At 52.9% G+C, this 16,406-nt stretch overlaps 1 protein-coding gene and 1 long non-coding RNA gene across 7 annotated transcripts; one reads left to right on the top strand and one right to left on the bottom strand.

Moving 5' to 3' along the window:
* Positions 1-5,265: 5,265 nt before the first annotated feature.
* LOC114214277 (uncharacterized) lies at positions 5,266-9,610 on the bottom strand. 2 transcript variants are annotated; one of them, XR_003610392.2, is made up of 3 exons: positions 9,366-9,594; positions 6,365-7,572; positions 5,266-5,411 (listed from the first exon to the last, which is right to left on the bottom strand). It is a non-coding gene; the product is annotated as an uncharacterized LOC114214277 (long non-coding RNA). The 2 variants fall into 2 exon arrangements; XR_015769553.1 differs by having other exon boundaries at positions 5,266-7,572; positions 9,366-9,610.
* Positions 8,369-16,304, top strand: LOC114214273 (zinc finger protein 764-like). Of its 5 annotated transcripts, XR_015769552.1 has the most exons (5): positions 8,369-8,867; positions 9,038-9,151; positions 9,960-11,106; positions 14,682-14,982; positions 15,740-16,304. XR_015769552.1 is itself a non-coding variant. In XM_028109775.2 (3 exons), the coding sequence occupies exons 1-3, from the start codon at positions 8,672-8,674 to the stop codon at positions 10,868-10,870; spliced, it is 1,218 nt and encodes a 405-aa protein (XP_027965576.1). In that variant the 5' UTR covers positions 8,369-8,671; the 3' UTR covers positions 10,871-13,292. The 5 variants fall into 5 exon arrangements, 2 of the variants coding, with proteins under 2 accessions (XP_027965576.1, XP_027965575.1); XR_003610390.2 differs by lacking the exon at positions 14,682-14,982; XR_003610388.2 differs by lacking the exons at positions 14,682-14,982; positions 15,740-16,304 and adding an exon at positions 13,190-13,292.
* Positions 16,305-16,406: the final 102 nt, after the last annotated feature.

Raw genomic sequence — 16,406 nt, 5'->3', positions numbered from 1 at the left:
GTTATTCTAAAAGAATATAAAAGAGTATGTGAAGAGGACAAAGAGGAGATGTGGGCAGATCTTCTGAATCGAGGGAGGTTTCCTGGAGGAGGAGTTTCAAACTGGCCTTGAAGGATGGGAAAGATTTCAACCAGGTTGGGCATGTCTAGGGAATGGTCAGCAGTGCCACCTGAGTGAAACATAAAGAACTAGGTAAAGGGTCATAGAAGACACATGCAGCAATCTGGGGAGGCCAACAATGCCTGAAGGAGGGCTTGAGGTTTACCCAGTAGGCACTGAGGAGCCATAGACAGGTCTTGAACAGGGAGCAGGGCTATTTGACCACTTCTGTCCGAAGATGTCACCTGTGCAGGAGACTAGACTAGAGATCTGTTGGGCATCTGCTCCCAGGTAGAGGTGAGCAGGAGCTGGGACCAGGCTAAAAAGCAACACTTTTTCTTGCAGTTGCCCTTGTTTGCTGACCTTGGGATTGGGGAGAAAGATATTGAGGACAGGCTTCTGCCACAGAATCTGTGTGGCTCAGTGACTGACAATAGGAGCTGGGAACAAGTACGCCCCAGGGGGTTCAAGCATGGAGAGCTGGAGCAAGGGAGCCTGAGGGTCTGGCGAGGGGCAGTCAGTCAGGAGTGGGACAGTGTGGAGGACAAGAGATGACCAGTACTGGAGAGAGGTGAGGCAAAGAGAAGAGGCACCATGAGGGAGGGGGGAGCAGAACCTGGCATAGTGTATCAGGCACAGAGTTGCCCAGGTCAGCATACGGCACAGAGTGAGTGCTGTCTGCTTTCTTTCGTGTTTATCCATTTAACAAATACCTACTAAGCATCTGCCATGTACTAGGCACTACTCTGTGTGCCAAGATAGAGCATGGCAAACAGACATAGGAACTGTTTTGGAGCTTACGTTCAAGAAGGGTAGGGTAAAGCAAGGGATAAGCCAGCACATAAGTAAGATAAGTGGGGCACCTGGGTGGCTCAGTCAGTTAAGCATCTGCCTTTGGCCCAGGTCATGATCCCAGGGTCCTGGGATCGAGCCCCATGTAGGGCTCCCTGCTCAGTGGGGAGCTTACTTCTCCCTCTCCCCCTGCTCGTGCTCTTTCTCTCAAACAAACAAACAAACAAATAAATAAATAAAATCTCCCCCCCCCAAAAAAGTAAGACGGATAAGTGATAAGCCAGCACAAGTCAGACAAGTTATTATAATTGTAAATAATAAGTACCACAGAGGTACTAAAACAGGATGTCCTCAAAGTGCCCGTTGCAGACAGGTACTTATTAAGAGAGGTCTTGGTGTGGAGTGGAGGAGACATCTGAACTGAGATCCAAATGATGAGAAGGAGCCAAAGGGAAACAGGGGTGAGGTGGCAGGATGTGGGAGTGGGGGAGTGCAGGGTTTCAGAGGCTGGGAGTTGGGGGGGGCAGTGATTCCAGACAGAGGCAATAGCAGGTGCCATGCTCTGAGGTAGGGGTGAGTTTGGGTGAGGTACAGAAAGGACCCTGGTGGCTGGACTGAGGAACTGAGCGGAACAGAATCACAGATGAGCTTGGAGGAGGGGAAGGGAGCAGATCATAGAACTCTGGCTTGCCACGATGTCAGGTCTGGGTTTGATTCTAAACATATTGGAAAGCCACTGGGTCGTGTTTGTTGTTGCCGTGTGGTAAAATACATGTAACAAAATTTACCATTTTAAATATTTTGTTAAGTATACAGTTTAGTGGCATTAAGTACAATCACGTGTGCATCCATCAGCCCTCTCTAGAACTTTTCCATCTTCCCCAGCTGAAACCCCATACCCATTAAACACTAAGTCCCCACTCCTCCTTTCTCCAGTCCTCGGCAGCCACGGTTCCATTTTCTCTCTCTATGAGTCTGACTATTCTAGGGACCTCATATAAACCATGGGGAGGTTTCAAGCAGAGTGGCAAGGTGATGTGACCCGCAAACCCACTCTGGTTGCTCTGAGAATGGACTGCAGCGGGCAGTGTGGTGGGGCTGAGAGCCTCAGAGGAGCCAGGAACGATGGTAAGATTTTTGGCTGAGTGAGGAGGAAGATGGAGGGGTCAGTTCCTGGGAGGTGGTGACAGGGTGGACCACAGCATTTTATTTTATTTTAAGATTTTATTTATTTATTTGACAGAGAGAGACACAGCGAGAGAGGGAACACAATCAGGGGGAGTGGGAGAGGGAGAAACAGGCTTCTGGCAGAGCAGGGAGCCCGATGCGGGGCTCGATCTCAGGACCCTTGGATCATGACCTGAGCCGAAGGCAGACGCTTAATGACTGAGCCACCCAGGTGCCCCACGGACCACAGCATTTTAGACCTGGAAGGGAGCTTTTAGGAGCTGCCTGGCTCAAAGGTTTAAGCAGGGTTTAGGAAGCTGTGGGTGGAATAGGTTTCTTTCCTGAGGAGATTCTCCAGGGGACATGGGGAAGAATGTTTGGTTCTTTCCACAAGCTTTCACGTAAATACTGTTGCACAGAATACGCTCTGAGAAAGGCTGAGGCCCAGAGAGGGGAAGGCCCTTACTTAAGATCACACAGTTGAAGTAGTGGCAGAGGCAGGCCTGGAACCCAAATCTCCAGATTTCTCAGTGGATGTTCTTGCTCTTTTCACTATACCAGGCTGCGGTGTCGATGGATGGGAAAGGCAAAAGGCTGGAGGCCCAGAGATCAGCCAGGCCACCCAAGCCTAAATCAGCGAGGGCCTGGGCAAGAGGAGCCCACTGGTGAGAGATGCAACAGGGTACCTTTTGTGAAGCCTGTCGTCACCCTTCCCCCAGGGCAATTTCACATACCTTCTAAACACCTGAATGACATTTTTTTTTTTTTTGCCATGACATGACCCTTAAATACAACCCTTTTACTTACTTTCAGTACTTACCATAGCCCATCATTTAAGTTTTTTTTCTCTTTACATTTACATGACAGCATGGAGTTGTATAGGTGACCAGAAGCAGCTCTTCTAACCTCCCAGGTTGCTGCCATATCTCACATTTCAACTGCATCTTGGTAGCCTGTCTTAAAATCCTACCTCGCTCTGTGGTTGCTGAGATTGTACCTTCAATTATTCAAAGCATTACAGCATGGGTTCTGGAGTTAAGACTGCCTGGGTTTGAATCCTGGCTTCACCACTTACTAGCTGGGTGGCCTGGGGCAAGGTGACCGCTCTGTGCCTCAGTTTCCTGATCCAGAAGGGTACTTATCTCTGAGGGATTGTGAGAATTCAATAAGTTAACAGGCAGAAGCACTTAGAACAGTCTGGCATATAGTAAGTGATCAAGTAAGGTAAACTAGTATGATTAATGTCTTAGTTCTATCACAGAACAAACTGCATCCCTTGCATAGTCGGCCATTGTTCTTTTAGAGGAGCTTTGACTTGGGAAGTCTGGGGGCACCTTCAAACCGAGTGTTAAAACAAACAAGTCAGGTGATTCAGTAACTCATCTGCTTTTTATACAATCATCTCTTAAATAGAGAATGGAGTTCATTTTCACAAGGTCAGCAGGGGTCAGTACATTCAAAGTCTTCAGTTGCTTTCCTGGAACAGGCCTGGAGGAGGCAGCGCCAGATGGTGAAAAAGGCTGAATTTAGGGGTCTGAAGATGCTCAGTCAACTAATGGGCTGCCTGACCTTGGTAACCACCAGGCTTCAGTTTCCTCTTCGGTCAAAGAGCTGAACTCTAAGGCATTCAGAGGCATTCGGTCTAGTGTCCTCGGTTAAAGAGCTAGCAAATGTATGGAAATAGCAGATAGGTAGACAGGCTATATCTGGAGGCACGTTCTAGAAACTCCTAATAGAAGAAAAGGGTGGGGGAGGAGACGTCACAGAATATTATTCTGTACCTTGTAAACGAAATAAAGCTGAGAAATGAACTAGCTTGCCAAAAAGAAATTTTCTTTTAAGACCAGGTCACTGAGTGGGCGTTCTGAAGGGGGCTGGGAGGGAGTCGCCAGGCCGAGGGCCCAGAGTCCTGGCCCCTTTCCCCCTCTCTCGGACCCCTAGCAACCGGCTACGCTCACGCACCCGAGCCTCCTCCCTTTTCCCCCGCCAGACCTGAGCACGGACGCCGAAGCGGCCGCGGCCATCTTAACTGTGGGCAAGAGGCGCTTCCCAAGGCGGCTTGCGGAATAGCAGAGGACAGCTCGAGAGAGGAATAAACCAGGTCATCAATACCAGACCCTGGTATTGGCGTCACCCTGGTAGTGACGCTGTTAAATGCTTCTCTAAAACTGAAAAACACTGGAATGCCACCATCTTTTCTGAAGGCGCCTTCATTTTCTTGGTCGCGCAACCACCGAGTTCGCGTAACCGACCGTTTCTAGCTGTCCTAGAGCCGCCCCACCCGAGGGTACTGGCCGGCCGCCTAGGCCCGGAAGAATCTAGCTCCCTGGAGGCGGAATGCTGGGCGTCCCCTCCCCGGTGCAGGGGTGCTGGTGGGGAGGGGCGTTTGGGTCCCTGGCCCTGCTCCCGGCTCGGTGCTGAGGTGCCCGCCGAGGCCCATATGCGTAGACCTGACGCAGGAGATCGATAGCCAACCCGGATCTCTGAAAAGGGAAGGGGGCGGGTGGGATGCGCAGGTCTGAGTGCCAGACTCGCCCCCACTCCTGCCCTCAGATGACTTCGTTTCCTGTGACCCCCGCCAGATCGGCCCAACTGAAATTTACAGCGGAGCCTCTTGGGCCAGGCTCTTCCGTGGTTCCCCAGGACTTCTGCAAAAAGTTCAGAACCTGTGTACCACAGTGTGAAAGCCCGTGGCTTGCTAACCCCCAATTCAAACCCAGTCTCTCCCTACAGGCTGATGATCCCATTGGCTCCAGCTACAAAGAATCTTTGGGTTGGGTTTTTTTTTTTTTTTAATATTTTATTTATTTATTTGACAGAGAGAGGGAACAGAAGCAGGGGAAGTGGGAGAGGCAGAAGCAGGCTTCCTGCGGAGCAGGGAGCCCTGGACACACATCTGGCTTAATGAGCCTAATCTAACATCTTTCAATGCCCTTTTCAAATGCCTTTCAAATGTCTCTAAGAAGTTCTTCCTGAAGCTCTTCTGCCACAAGTAGGAAGTCTCAGCTGCAGCTCTTTGTCTAGCTCTTTAACTGCCTGAAGGTCTCTGCGCCTTTGCCCCCAGAGCTCATAGGTGCTTTCTCTCTCCCTTAGCGTAAACTTAGAGCTTAGTATAAACTTAGAGTAGGAACCTTATCTTGGTTCACCAATGTCTCCCAACACCTAGAACATCTAGAACAATGCCTGCCACACAAACAATGCCCAATATGTTTTCATTAAATGAATGAAGAATTGTTTATTGAGTGATTAACGTTCTTCTCCAAGATTCCAGAGCCCAAACCAGCTCTCATCTCCTGGGTAGAAAAGATGGCCCAGCTGTGGAGTGCAGATGCTCAGGATCCCCAGGTGGACGCCTGAGAGAAAGAAAGATGAGGAGTGGGGGTAATGTTCCAGCTCCAGCTGGAAGGGAAAATGTTTTGTTGAACAAGAAACACCATCTAGGGATGCCCGGGTGGCCCAGTCGGTTAAGCGTCTGCTTTCGGCTCTGGTCATGATCCCAGCGCCCTGGGATCGAGTCCCGCATCGGGCTTCTTGCTCAGCGGGGAGTCTGCCTCTCCCTCTCCATCTGCCTTTCCCCCCTCCTCCGCTCATGCTCTCTCTCTCTCTCTCAAATAAATAAAATCTTTTAAAAAAGAAAGAAAAAAACACCATCTACATGTACCTTACTACTTTTTGCTGGCCTGATTTTTTTTAATGTTTTTTTAAAAGATTTTATTTATTTTTAAGATTTTATTCATTTATTTGAGAGAGAGAGAATGAGAGATAGAGAGCACGAGAGGGAAGAGGGTCAGAGGGAGAAGCAGACTCCCTGCTCAGCAGGGAGCCCGATGTGGGACTCGATCCCGGGACTCCAGGATCATGACCTGAGCCGAAGGCAGTTGCTTAACCAACTGAGCTACCCAGGCGCCCAGATTTTATTTATTTGACAGGGAGAGAGACAGAGAGAGACGGAACACAAGCAGGGGGAGTGGGAGAGGGAGAAGCAGGCTTCCCGCGCAGCAGGGAGCCCGATGCGGGACTCGATCCCGGGACTCCAGGACCATGACCTGAGCCGAAGGCAGTCGCTTAACCAACTGAGCCACCCAGGCGCCCTCGCAGATTTTTATTTTTTTAAAAGATTTTATTGATTGATTTGACAGAGACGACACAGCGAGAGAGAGAACACAAGCAGGGGGAGTGGAAGAGGGAGAAGCAGGCTTCCTGCCGAGGATGGAGCCCGATGCGGGGCTCAATCCCAGATCAGGACCTGAGCTTAACCGACTGAGCCACCCAGGAGCCCCTGCTGGCCTGAATTTATGATACCCACCGGAGACTAGAATCTTGACCTTCTCTTTTTCACTTAATTGAGGCATCCACGCGTCCCAAGATCAGGTCACACTGTACAAATCATCCAAACTCTAGGTCAGTGTCAACGTGTGAATTAAAGTTTAGGATGGAAGCAGTTCCCCTTTCTGTAGGTGCCTGTGCCTTGTAACACCTGTTTCTCTGGTTGAGGGTGTCTCTTTGGGTTGGTCCTGAAGTGGGAATGTCCCTGACTTGCCGTGACCCCCTCAATTGGTCAACACAGTCTAGGTGGGTGCTTCCAGGGACTAGGCACCCATCTGAGGTTGTGAAAGTTGATTCTGTCACCTAAACATTGAGTAGAGTTTGACTGAATAGGGCAAAAAGTAAGTTTTGAATCTGCTGTTTCAAAACAGCCACTCAGAAAAATGATACATTTGGAAGAAGCCAGCAGAAGGAGTCTACTGGGGAGTTGTCATGAGCCCCTGGGGTCAGAGACACTAGCTTGGTCTCTGAGCCTGTGGCCAAAGCACCCCAGGTAGACAGGCCTTTCCCAAGCCCCAACTCTACACCCAGCCTCAGTGCCTGGTACTCACACAGCACCCTGCCCCGAGTGCAGGCACGCTTTGCCATGACCTTTCACCTGACTCAGTGCATTCTGGAGAGGGGCCCTTTGCCTGTGCGTAGTGTGGCACCTGTTTCTGCCACAGGTGGTACCTCTCGTGCTACCTGCTGACTCACACAGGCAAGCTGTCCTATTCCTGTCCCCAGTGTGGAAGGTGCTTCAGCCAGAGGCCCACCAGTAGACCCCAGTGCCAGCCTGGTGCCGTGGACCTCAAGGGCTGACACACAGGTGTGAACTCTGCCCTGGGCTCTTCCTCAGGAGTGTTCAGACCCCTCTGTGAGTTTCCAGCACTACCCAGAGCTCTTCCAGGCCTATGTGTGAGAGGCATCACCATGAGGGGTGGGCGCTGACAGATGATAAAATGCTATTACTCTTACTGAAAAAAAAAAAAATTTTTTTTTTCTTGTGTCCTTCAGGGACCGGAGGCTAGGAGTAGCTAGGGCTCAGTCAAGTCCATGGGCAAATCTGCTTCCTTACCTTTTCCCAGGCTTTTCATCTTTTCCTTTTCCTCTTTCTACTTTGATTACCTCTACTTGCCCAGCTCCTCTGGCGTCGGGGAGAAGCATCCACCAGATACAAGGTGTTAGGCAAAAGCCTCAGGAAGACCTCTGGAAGGAAGCAAGCAGAGAGAAGCTCCAGACTAGACCCCAGACCTGGTGAAGGAAGGTGTGAAATGCAGTGATTTAGCCGGCCAAAGGAAAATTATCAAGTCTTTTTAGGGTAGGGTATTTATGAAGGCATATGGGGACGCAGAGTAAGCCGTCAATAAATGTGTGGAGTGAGAGAAGGAGATTAGAGGTAGAAATGATAGGGAGAGTGGGTGCCACTTGCTTATAAAGACTCCAGGAAGAGCAGGCTGGGGGCAGAAAAGGATGATGAATTCAGTGGGAGCCATGCCTAGTGTGAAGTTCTAGTGGGAATTCGTGCAGGGGCAAGGGAGCAGGTGGCTCTGTGATCAGGAGCTTAGGAACCAGGCTTGAGCTAGAGGTAAACAGATGTTCGACGGGCCTCCTGCAGAGCATGTGCGGAGAAAGTAAGAAAATAAGGTTGCAAAAAGTGGGTCCTGCCGACTTTTACAGACCTTACCCTACCCCCCCCCCAGCCGCCGCCACGATCTCCTTAATAGAAGCTCCCAGTAGAGAAGGTTCTCTTTTACGCACTACATTTTTCTCCTCTCAACGTTGGGGAAAGTGCGTTGTCACCCAGTGACGGGCCGAAACCCAGGAACCCACTTATGAACGGCCCGGCGACGAAAAGTAGCGTGGAACTCACGAGGGCAGAGCGGGCCGGGTCAGCCCGCACCCTCCGCCGCGCCCGTCCCGCCTCCAAACCCGGGCGGGGCTGCGGCTGCGCCTCCCAGCGCGGCGGGCGCGTGCACTTCGCGGGGCGGAGGAGGCTCGCCGCCCCCCCCCCCCGCACTTGTAGCCGTCGCGGCCATTTTGGCTGAGGGCTCGAGGACAAAGCCCCCTGGAGACCCCGGGGAGGCGTCATCTGGGCACGGTTGCGTAGGAGAAACGTTCGCGCGGCGCGTTGCCGCCATTTCTTTCTGATGCTCTGTGTCCCTTCCGCCCGCGGCTCTTGGTCCTGGGCCACCCTGGTGGGCCTTCGAGGGGCGGGCTGCTGCGCTCGCGGCCTTCCGGACCGCGCCCCGGCCCGGGGACGTCCTCCGGCGCGGGCGGCTCCGCGGACCCCGGCCCGGCCCTTGCCATGGCGCCGCCTCCGGCCCCGCTGCCCGCGTGGGAACCGGACGGCGCGGGGCGCGAGCGGAGGGGGCCGGGCGGCGTGAGCTTCGCGGACGTGGCCGTGTACTTCTCCCCCGAGGAGTGGGGCTGTCTGCGGCCCGCGCAGAGGGCCCTGTACCGGGACGTGATGCGGGAGACCTACGGCCACCTGGGCGCGCTCGGTGAGGCCCCGCCGGCTCGCCCGGGCCACCTCCCCGCCCACCCCGCCCACCCCGCCCACCCCGCCCAGCCTCCCGGGCCGGCCCCGGCAGTGGGAGCCCCGAGGTCCGGGAAGCCGGGGCGACGGAGGGCGGCCTCCCGGCAGCGTGGGGTTTCCGTTCTCCTCCCCCAGGGTTCCGAGGCGCCAAGCCAGCTCTCATTTCCTGGGTGGAGGAAGAGGCGGACCTGTGGGGCCCGGCTGCCCGGGATCCGGAGGTGGGAGAGTGTCTGACAGAAGCAGACGCAGGTGAAGTATTGGGTACTGCGTCTCCCGGGACCGCCTCTGGGCCTGGGCCACCCAGCTGACCTTCTGCCAGCACCTTCCCTGCGCCTCATTTTCTTCCCTGGGTTGCTTTCCCCGCTGAGGTTACCATCCCGGCCCGTGCCTCGCTGCAGGCTTCAGCCTAGAAAGGGGCTGCGAGTGTGGCCCGGGCTCTGCTGGGGTGCGGGGCCTTGCGTACCTGCCTCTCCAGCGAATCTGTGCCCCTCACATCTGGTTGGTCTCAGAGCTCTCTCGAGCTTCACATCATCCCTCCTGCCGCTTTCCTACACTCTAGCTTCGCGGCCGCCTCTTGTGTTTTAGCTTCCTTTCTTTTTGTTACGTTTTTGTGGTCTCCTTTCTCGTGGGTTCCACTGTTTGTTTACTTCCTCCAGTTGATCCTTGCACCGCACCCCCTCCCTGTGAGCTTGTCAATGCCGGCCACGGTCCTGCCTCTCTTGCACGAACATGTTCCTGCTGCCTGGAGTGTCCTGAGACATCCTGTCATCCTCCAGGATCCAGCAAGAATGTCCCCTCTGCCCGCATTTCCCCAGCTCTGAGGTAGAATGTACGGTGTTCCGTTCCTTCCTTCCTTCTTTGTCTTGGTGTCTTTTCTGTCCTCTGCAGTTCAGGAAAATGTGTCACTCCGAGCTTCCCTGCCTGTACCGAGCTGAGTCCCAGAGGCAGCAGTGGGTCCAGAAGGTGGCTGTATCTAAAAGGCTTCTCTGTCACCATTTGGGGTTTGGCCATAAGAACCAGGGTAAGCCAGGGTCTAAGCTCTCCCCTTACCTCCCAGCAGATTCCAGAAACAAGGAAGAGAAAAAACAAAGAGAAGGGACTGAGGCCCTGAAGAAGAGCCTTTCTGTGGAAGCTCCTGGGCCAAAGGCTCCAACACACCCTTCTGCTGGGTTCCCTGACAGCTTGGAGCAGCCGTCCAAGGCACCTCGCCGGGGTCGCCCCCCACTCTGTACGCATCCCCCTGTCCCAAGAGCCGACCAGCGTCATGGTTGCTACATGTGCGGGAAGAGTTTTGCCTGGCGCTCCACCCTAGTGGAGCACCTGTACACCCACACGGGGGAGAAGCCCTTCCGTTGCCCTGACTGTGGCAAGGGCTTCAGCCAGGCCTCCTCTCTGAGCAAGCACCGGGCCATCCACCGTGGGGAGCGGCCCCACCGCTGCCTGGACTGTGGCCGGGCCTTCACCCAGCGCTCTGCCCTCACCACTCACCTGCGGGTCCACACGGGTGAGAAGCCCTACGGCTGTGCTGACTGTGGCCGCTGCTTTAGCCAGAGCTCTGCCCTCTACCAGCACCAGCGGGTCCACAGTGGCGAGACTCCCTTCCCCTGCCCGGACTGTGGCCGCGCCTTTGCCCATGCATCAGACCTTCGGCGCCACATACGCACCCACACGGGCGAGAAGCCCTACCCGTGCCCAGACTGTGGGCGTTGTTTCCGACAGAGCTCCGAAATGGCAGCCCATCGGCGTACCCACAGCGGTGAACGCCCCTACCCCTGTCCTCAGTGTGGCAGGTGCTTTGGCCAGAAGTCAGCCATGGCCAAGCACCAGTGGGTCCATAGGCCTGGTGCCGGGGGGCCCAGGGGCCGGGGTGCCAGTGCGTTGCCTGTGCCTCTGGCCCCTGGCCAAGGGGACCTGGACCCACCTGTGGGCTTCCAGCACTACCCAGAAATAATCCAGGAGTGTGGGTGATGGTCCTAAAGATGTCAAGGCAAAGGGTGAAGATCTAGACATTGCCTGAGGCCCAGGTTGGGCTCAGGGGCCTGAACCTCTGTGGCAGCTCCAGGGAGGTCCCACAATTCCAGGCAAGAGGTGGACCTGGGGGATGAGGAGCTTCTTACCTTAGGCCTTCACAAGCTTGATCTGCTGACACCTTGCTCCCTACTGTCCCAGAGTCTAGAAGCCCCCTCTGCTCCGTTAGGGCTGAGGTAAGCACCTGCACAAGACCTCCGCTGTGGGGAAGAAAAGGCTGTTTCTCCACTTAGACATGTTAAGAGGATTGAGGTAGAAGGGAAGTTTGCTGTATTGGTTGTCTTTACTGCAAGGGTTAAAAACTGACGGCCTTGTACTAAATCTGGCTCGTAGCAAACCTTTTACAAAGTATTTGTGGTCCAACTAGCATTTTAAAATGTTACAAATCATGGTTAAGACTTAAAAGGATATTTCACACAAAAATTCAGGTTTCTGGCCTCTTTTGAAAAATTCAGGGATTTGGCAACTCGACCTGAGCTCCCACAAAGGCACAGGTGGCAGGAAGTGCAGGGCAGCTGTTCAGCCTGCCCACTAGCCCTTCCCGGCTTGCCACCAGTGTCAGCTGGCCCTTGTCCCCGCTTGTCCGTGTCCCCAGTACAGCAGGCCCTCTCCATCGGGCATTTTCCTCTTGTTTACGTGACCCGCTGGGCTCCTGTAGTCATTTGAGTTTGCAGGCTGGTGGATAGCATTCATGTTCTATTTTATTTTTTATTTTTTACTTATTTTTATTTTTTTTTAAGATTTCATTTATTTGACACAGAGAGCGAGAGAGCAGAAGCAGGGGGAACAGTAGAGGAAGAGGGAAAAGCAGGGAGCCCGATGCGGGGCTCGATCCCAGGACCCTGGGATCATGACCTGAGCTGAAGGCAGACGCTTAACCTGAGCCACCCAGGCGCCCCACGTTCATGTTGTCCTGACCCAGGGATTTAGGTTGACAGCACCCGTGTGAAAGGGCAGGAGAAGAGAAGGAAAAGCAGGCTTTATTTCAGATGTCTGCTTGTATCACGTTCTCTGGTTTACAAAGTACTGTCTTGTCCATCAGCTTGGACCTTGTCCATGTAGCTTGGAAAGGACAGCCCAGTCAGGAAGAGGCTATATTTTGCCCCAAACCGAGAGGCATCTCTGCCACGCCACGATAGGCCTCTTGGCTGACCGGCAGTTCCTGGTTTTGAAGAGGAAGGCTCTGAGTGTGCCCTCCAGTCCTCCTAGAGAACCCTGGGAGAGCCCTATTGCTCAGGCCTTAGCCACCAGCCAGCCAGCCAGGAGGGCCTCATCACATTTTTGATCTGGAAGAGATCTTAGCTTTTCTCTCCTTCTGTTTGGGGACTCAGACTGGGGAAGGCCAAACGACCTGTCCAAGGTCACATACAGAGTGAGTGAGACTCCAGGGTTCTTGGTTTACTGCTGTTTTTACCACGCCATGCCTGAGTTCCTTGCCCGTGTCTCAGCCAGGGTTCTGGAGCAATCTGCTCCCTCCCTACGACAGCTCCCAAACAATGACCTGGACTAGGGACAGAGCAACCCAGTGTCAGTGAGGCCCAGTTACAAATTGACAGAACAGCCACACAGCAAAGCAAGGCAAGGGAGAAACCAGCCTGAGATGAGAGTTCCAGGGCAAACAGAAGCAAAGCTTGCCTCTTCTCTTTTTAAGTACCTCTCATCATGAACAAAGAAGGACAAGGCCAGGAACATTTGGGGTTAGTAGCCAAGGGAACTGCTCATCTGTATTCCCAAGCCGTGTTGCTTGTGACTCCATTATCCATTAGCCACCCAGTTCCGCTGTGTTCAGAGTCCAGCCTTGTCCCAGTGACGCTGCTACCCGCCACAGGCGGACCCGTTCCTGCCTCCTTCACCTTCACCTCAAGGAGTAATAGCAGGGGCTTATGTCTTCTGCCGGTCTGTGTGCACCTGTCTCCTTCACCCAAATCTGTCCCGTGTCCTGTCTGGCCTACCTTAGGAAGAAACCAGATTTGTCAACCTAGAGAAACTTCTAAAGGAAGAGGTAGAAAATCTGGGGGGGAAAGACACTGTTCAGGTGAAATAATCAACTGAATTGATACCAATTTAATCTTCAGATCTGACCCCACCAGGACCTGGCTTACCCTAAATTTTAATGGGAGGGTTGGCTCAGGTGCCATCTTGTCACAAGGGGGACGTGCAGTGAAAAGAGGCACCTTGACAGCAGGACCTACCTTTGTACCAGCTTTTAATTCCCTAAAGAGAAGCCAGTGTACAACCCTTCCCTTACCTCACCCTCAGCACTGCCCGGGGAAAGCCCAGCCTGCAATACCGGTTGTCAGCTCAGATTCAAAGTCAGATCTGGATCCTGCCCTCAGCTTGACAATTAAAGGTACCATAATTACTACTTTCTCCGAGTGCTTTGAAGTTTGCCAAGCTTGCTTAGGGCCCCAAAACCAGACCCAGCTCCTCCGCTTCCTGCCCTCACGACCCAACTTTCTGCCATTTAATCGATTTTTGAGTGTCACGAAATGCTTAAGCCTTAGCCTCACTCCATTCTCAGCTCATTTCTTGGCATGGTTGCTGCCACCAGAGATGGGGCTCCCTTTTCTCTCTCTGCTCCCATAGGTCTTTAAGGCTTAGACCCCAAAGCACTTTCAAGCCAGGAAGAGGGTTTTCCTAGGGCTTTCTTGGTACATAAGGAGAAATGCTTGTCTGAATCAGACAAAATGAGCCCCAAGCAAATGGCCAGAGTGAAAGGTCAAAGTCATGACCACGTGGCCCATTCCTAACTTGTCCAAGCCATGTAAAATGAGGACAAGTGTCGACTTGAGCTTTTAAAGACCCTTAAACATTTTTTTAAAGGTTTTTATTTATTTGAGAGAGAGCCCAAGGGGTGTGTGTGGCAGGGGAATAAGGAGAAGCAGGCTCCTCACTGAGCAGGAAGCCCCACAGGGAATGCAGGCTCCATCCTAGAACCCTGAGATCAAGACCTGAGCCGAAGGCAGATCCTTTTTTTTTTTTTTGAAGATTTATTTGACAGACGGAGACACAGCGAGAGAGGGAACACAAGCAGGGGGAGTGGGAGAGGGAGAAGCAGGCTTCCTGTGGAGCAGGGAGCCCGATGTGGGGCTTGGGATCATGGGCCCTGGGATCATGACCTGAGCCGAAGGCAGATGCCTAACCGACTGAGCCACCCAGGCGCCCCCCCGAAGGCAGATGCTTAACGGACTGAACCATCCAGGTGCCCCAAGACCCCTAAACATTTTGAATGTTTGTTTATGTGTGTCTCTAGGAATGGGATGTGCAAAGATGTTTATGACCCAAAGAAGGAAAAACCTGCTCTAGGCCAGTATTTTTCTTTTCTTTTTTTTCCCTTTTTTAAAGATTTTATTAGAAAGTGAGCACAAGCAGGGTGGGGAGGGGCAGAGGGAGAGGGAGAAGCAGACTCCCCACTGAGCAGGGAGCCCAATGTGGGGCTTGATCCCAGGACCCCAGAATCATGACCTGAGTTGAAGACAGATGGTTAACTAACTGAGCCACCCAGGTGCCCCTAAGCAAGTATTTTTCAAAGTAAGGCCTTTCTGCCACAGAATCGCATTCAGTAACTTTAAAATGTAGCCAGCTCCCTGGGCTTTATCTCTGGAGTATTGAATCAGAATCTCCAGGGATGGACTCTCACACCTGGTAATGATGCTCTGAACAAAATGTTACTTTCTAGCTACTTTTAGTTCTGCAAATGCTTGAGGTCAGAGGATGACAAAGACTCCCATTTTGTTTGTTCTTCCCAAAGGGGCCTGTGCCATGGCTGAGCTCTTCCTGGTACCTCAAATCTTCTTGAATATACAGGGACGTCTCTCATGGCATCTGTCCGTTGCATGCAGGGAAAGAGCAGTTCACGCAGGAGTCGCCCTCACACTGAGGGCCTTTGCTCAAGTGTTGGCCAAGTTGGCTGGACTATAAGTGTTGGCTGCACACTGAATACCTCTGCCCCAGCTCTGCCACACACCGGTAAAGATCCTATGGACAAAGTGGCTGCCCAACTCAGGACACAAACACAGCTCCTCCTCACCAGGACACAGTGGTAGAATAAGGTCAGTGGACTCTTGCCTTGGATCAATTGGTGCCGGGTCAAGCTGGAACCCACATCAGAGGATTCCCTGTGCTTAGAGCCTCTCACTGCTATGGGTGAGTGGCAGACAAGCTGGTTGCTTCTCAGGCCCATTGTATGGATAGGCCTGGTGCTGGAGGAGGCTGCCTGGAAGTCAGCTCCTCCTTTACTCTAGGCACTAGGAAGACTGAATGTCCATGTGGCAATGCAGGTGCCAAAGCAGCTTGCAGCCCTGCCCTGACTTCTGCTACATGTGGGGCTGGTGGAGAGTGCTGCAGACAATGGGACCGGGTCAGAGCTGGGGCTGGAGGCCTCGCCACGCACTTTGCAGGGAACAGCTGCTCTCCTGTGTACATTTTCTGGTGGGTAAGCAGGTTGGAGATCAGAGAAAAGTGTCTCATGAAGGAGACTTCCGTTTCTCATTCGTGTGAGTGCTTTGGGAATGACCAGAGAGTGCTCCAGGTCCAGCTCCTTCCATAGTCAGTGCACTTGTAAGGTGTCCTGCCCGTGTGGGCCATCTAGTGCTGGACTGGGTGAGCCATTATTCACACAAGGTTTTAGGACAGACTGACAGTGGGGTGGGAGACAGGCATGGAGCTGGAAGCTGTTCCTCTTCATGGGAGAAACGTGCTCCTGCTTTATTTGTAGGGAGATAATTGTGATTCTCTTTGTAAGCCTCTGTTTTCTCTAGGCTTTTACTGCTTGCAATTCTCCAGATTCTTGTTCTCATCTCTTTTCAGGAGAATGGAAGATGCCATCTTTCCTCCTAAACCAGTTTCTTCCCTTCATTTGTCTGAGAAGGCAACGAGATAACACGATCATGGCTCCTGCATCACTCACACAGGGAGAATTTGGCTCATCAATTGTCAAGAACGCTACCAAAATACTTTCAGCAGCAAGGGTAAAAAAGGGAACAAGAATTGTCTTTCCAGATTCACTTTTCCCTTGATTGAAAGCTGCACCAAGGGCAGTGTTTCTTAGGTTCCCTTCTACAAGCTTCTGTCCAAGTCAGACAGGACTGTAGAGTTCTTAGCTCCCTTAAAGGCCAGATGGTTCTCTACTTCTGAACACCACCCTCACCTGGAAGTAACTCCCGTAGGATCCCTGCCTCTCCTGTGAGAAAACCCAGGAACCAGGGACTAAGGTTCCCACTTCGGGGAAGGTGGAAGGGATAGGCAGGTAACAGAAAGGAAAGCAGCCTCCTCTCTGCGGGAGGATCGGCCAACTGGCCCCTTTCAGCACCAGGAACCTGTGGGAGAAAGGAAAGTGCTGGGAAAGGAAGTATGCGGGAGACCGGGGGGGGGGGGGGCGGTGTAGGGAAGGCTGTCTGTCTCCAGATCCCTTGGCTTGCTTCAGAGAGATAAGACATAATGAAAGATAAGTAGAGGCGGGAAAAGTTCTGAAAGC

This window comes from Eumetopias jubatus, unplaced genomic scaffold, assembly GCF_037043125.1.
Source record: "Eumetopias jubatus isolate StellerSeaLion01/CBP00866 unplaced genomic scaffold, mEumJub1_p1.0 scaffold_12, whole genome shotgun sequence".
Lineage (NCBI taxonomy): Eukaryota > Metazoa > Chordata > Mammalia > Carnivora > Otariidae > Eumetopias > Eumetopias jubatus.
The sequence above is the reverse complement of the archived record's forward strand: the minus strand, read 5'-3'. Positions and strand labels throughout refer to the sequence as shown.

What these genes read in the sequence shown, in the direction of transcription:
- LOC114214273 (XM_028109774.2), top strand. Translation starts at nt 8,672, where the DNA reads ATGGCGCCGCCTCCGGCCCCGCTGCCCGCGTGGGAACCGGACGGCGCG. An exon ending in CGGCCACCTGGGCGCGCTCG is followed by an intron (nt 8,868 to 9,037) that starts GTGAGGCCCCGC and finishes CTCCTCCCCCAG; the next exon opens with GGTTCCGAGGCGCCAAGCCA. An exon ending in TCTGACAGAAGCAGACGCAG is followed by an intron (nt 9,152 to 9,959) that starts GTGAAGTATTGG and finishes CTTACCTCCCAG; the next exon opens with CAGATTCCAGAAACAAGGAA.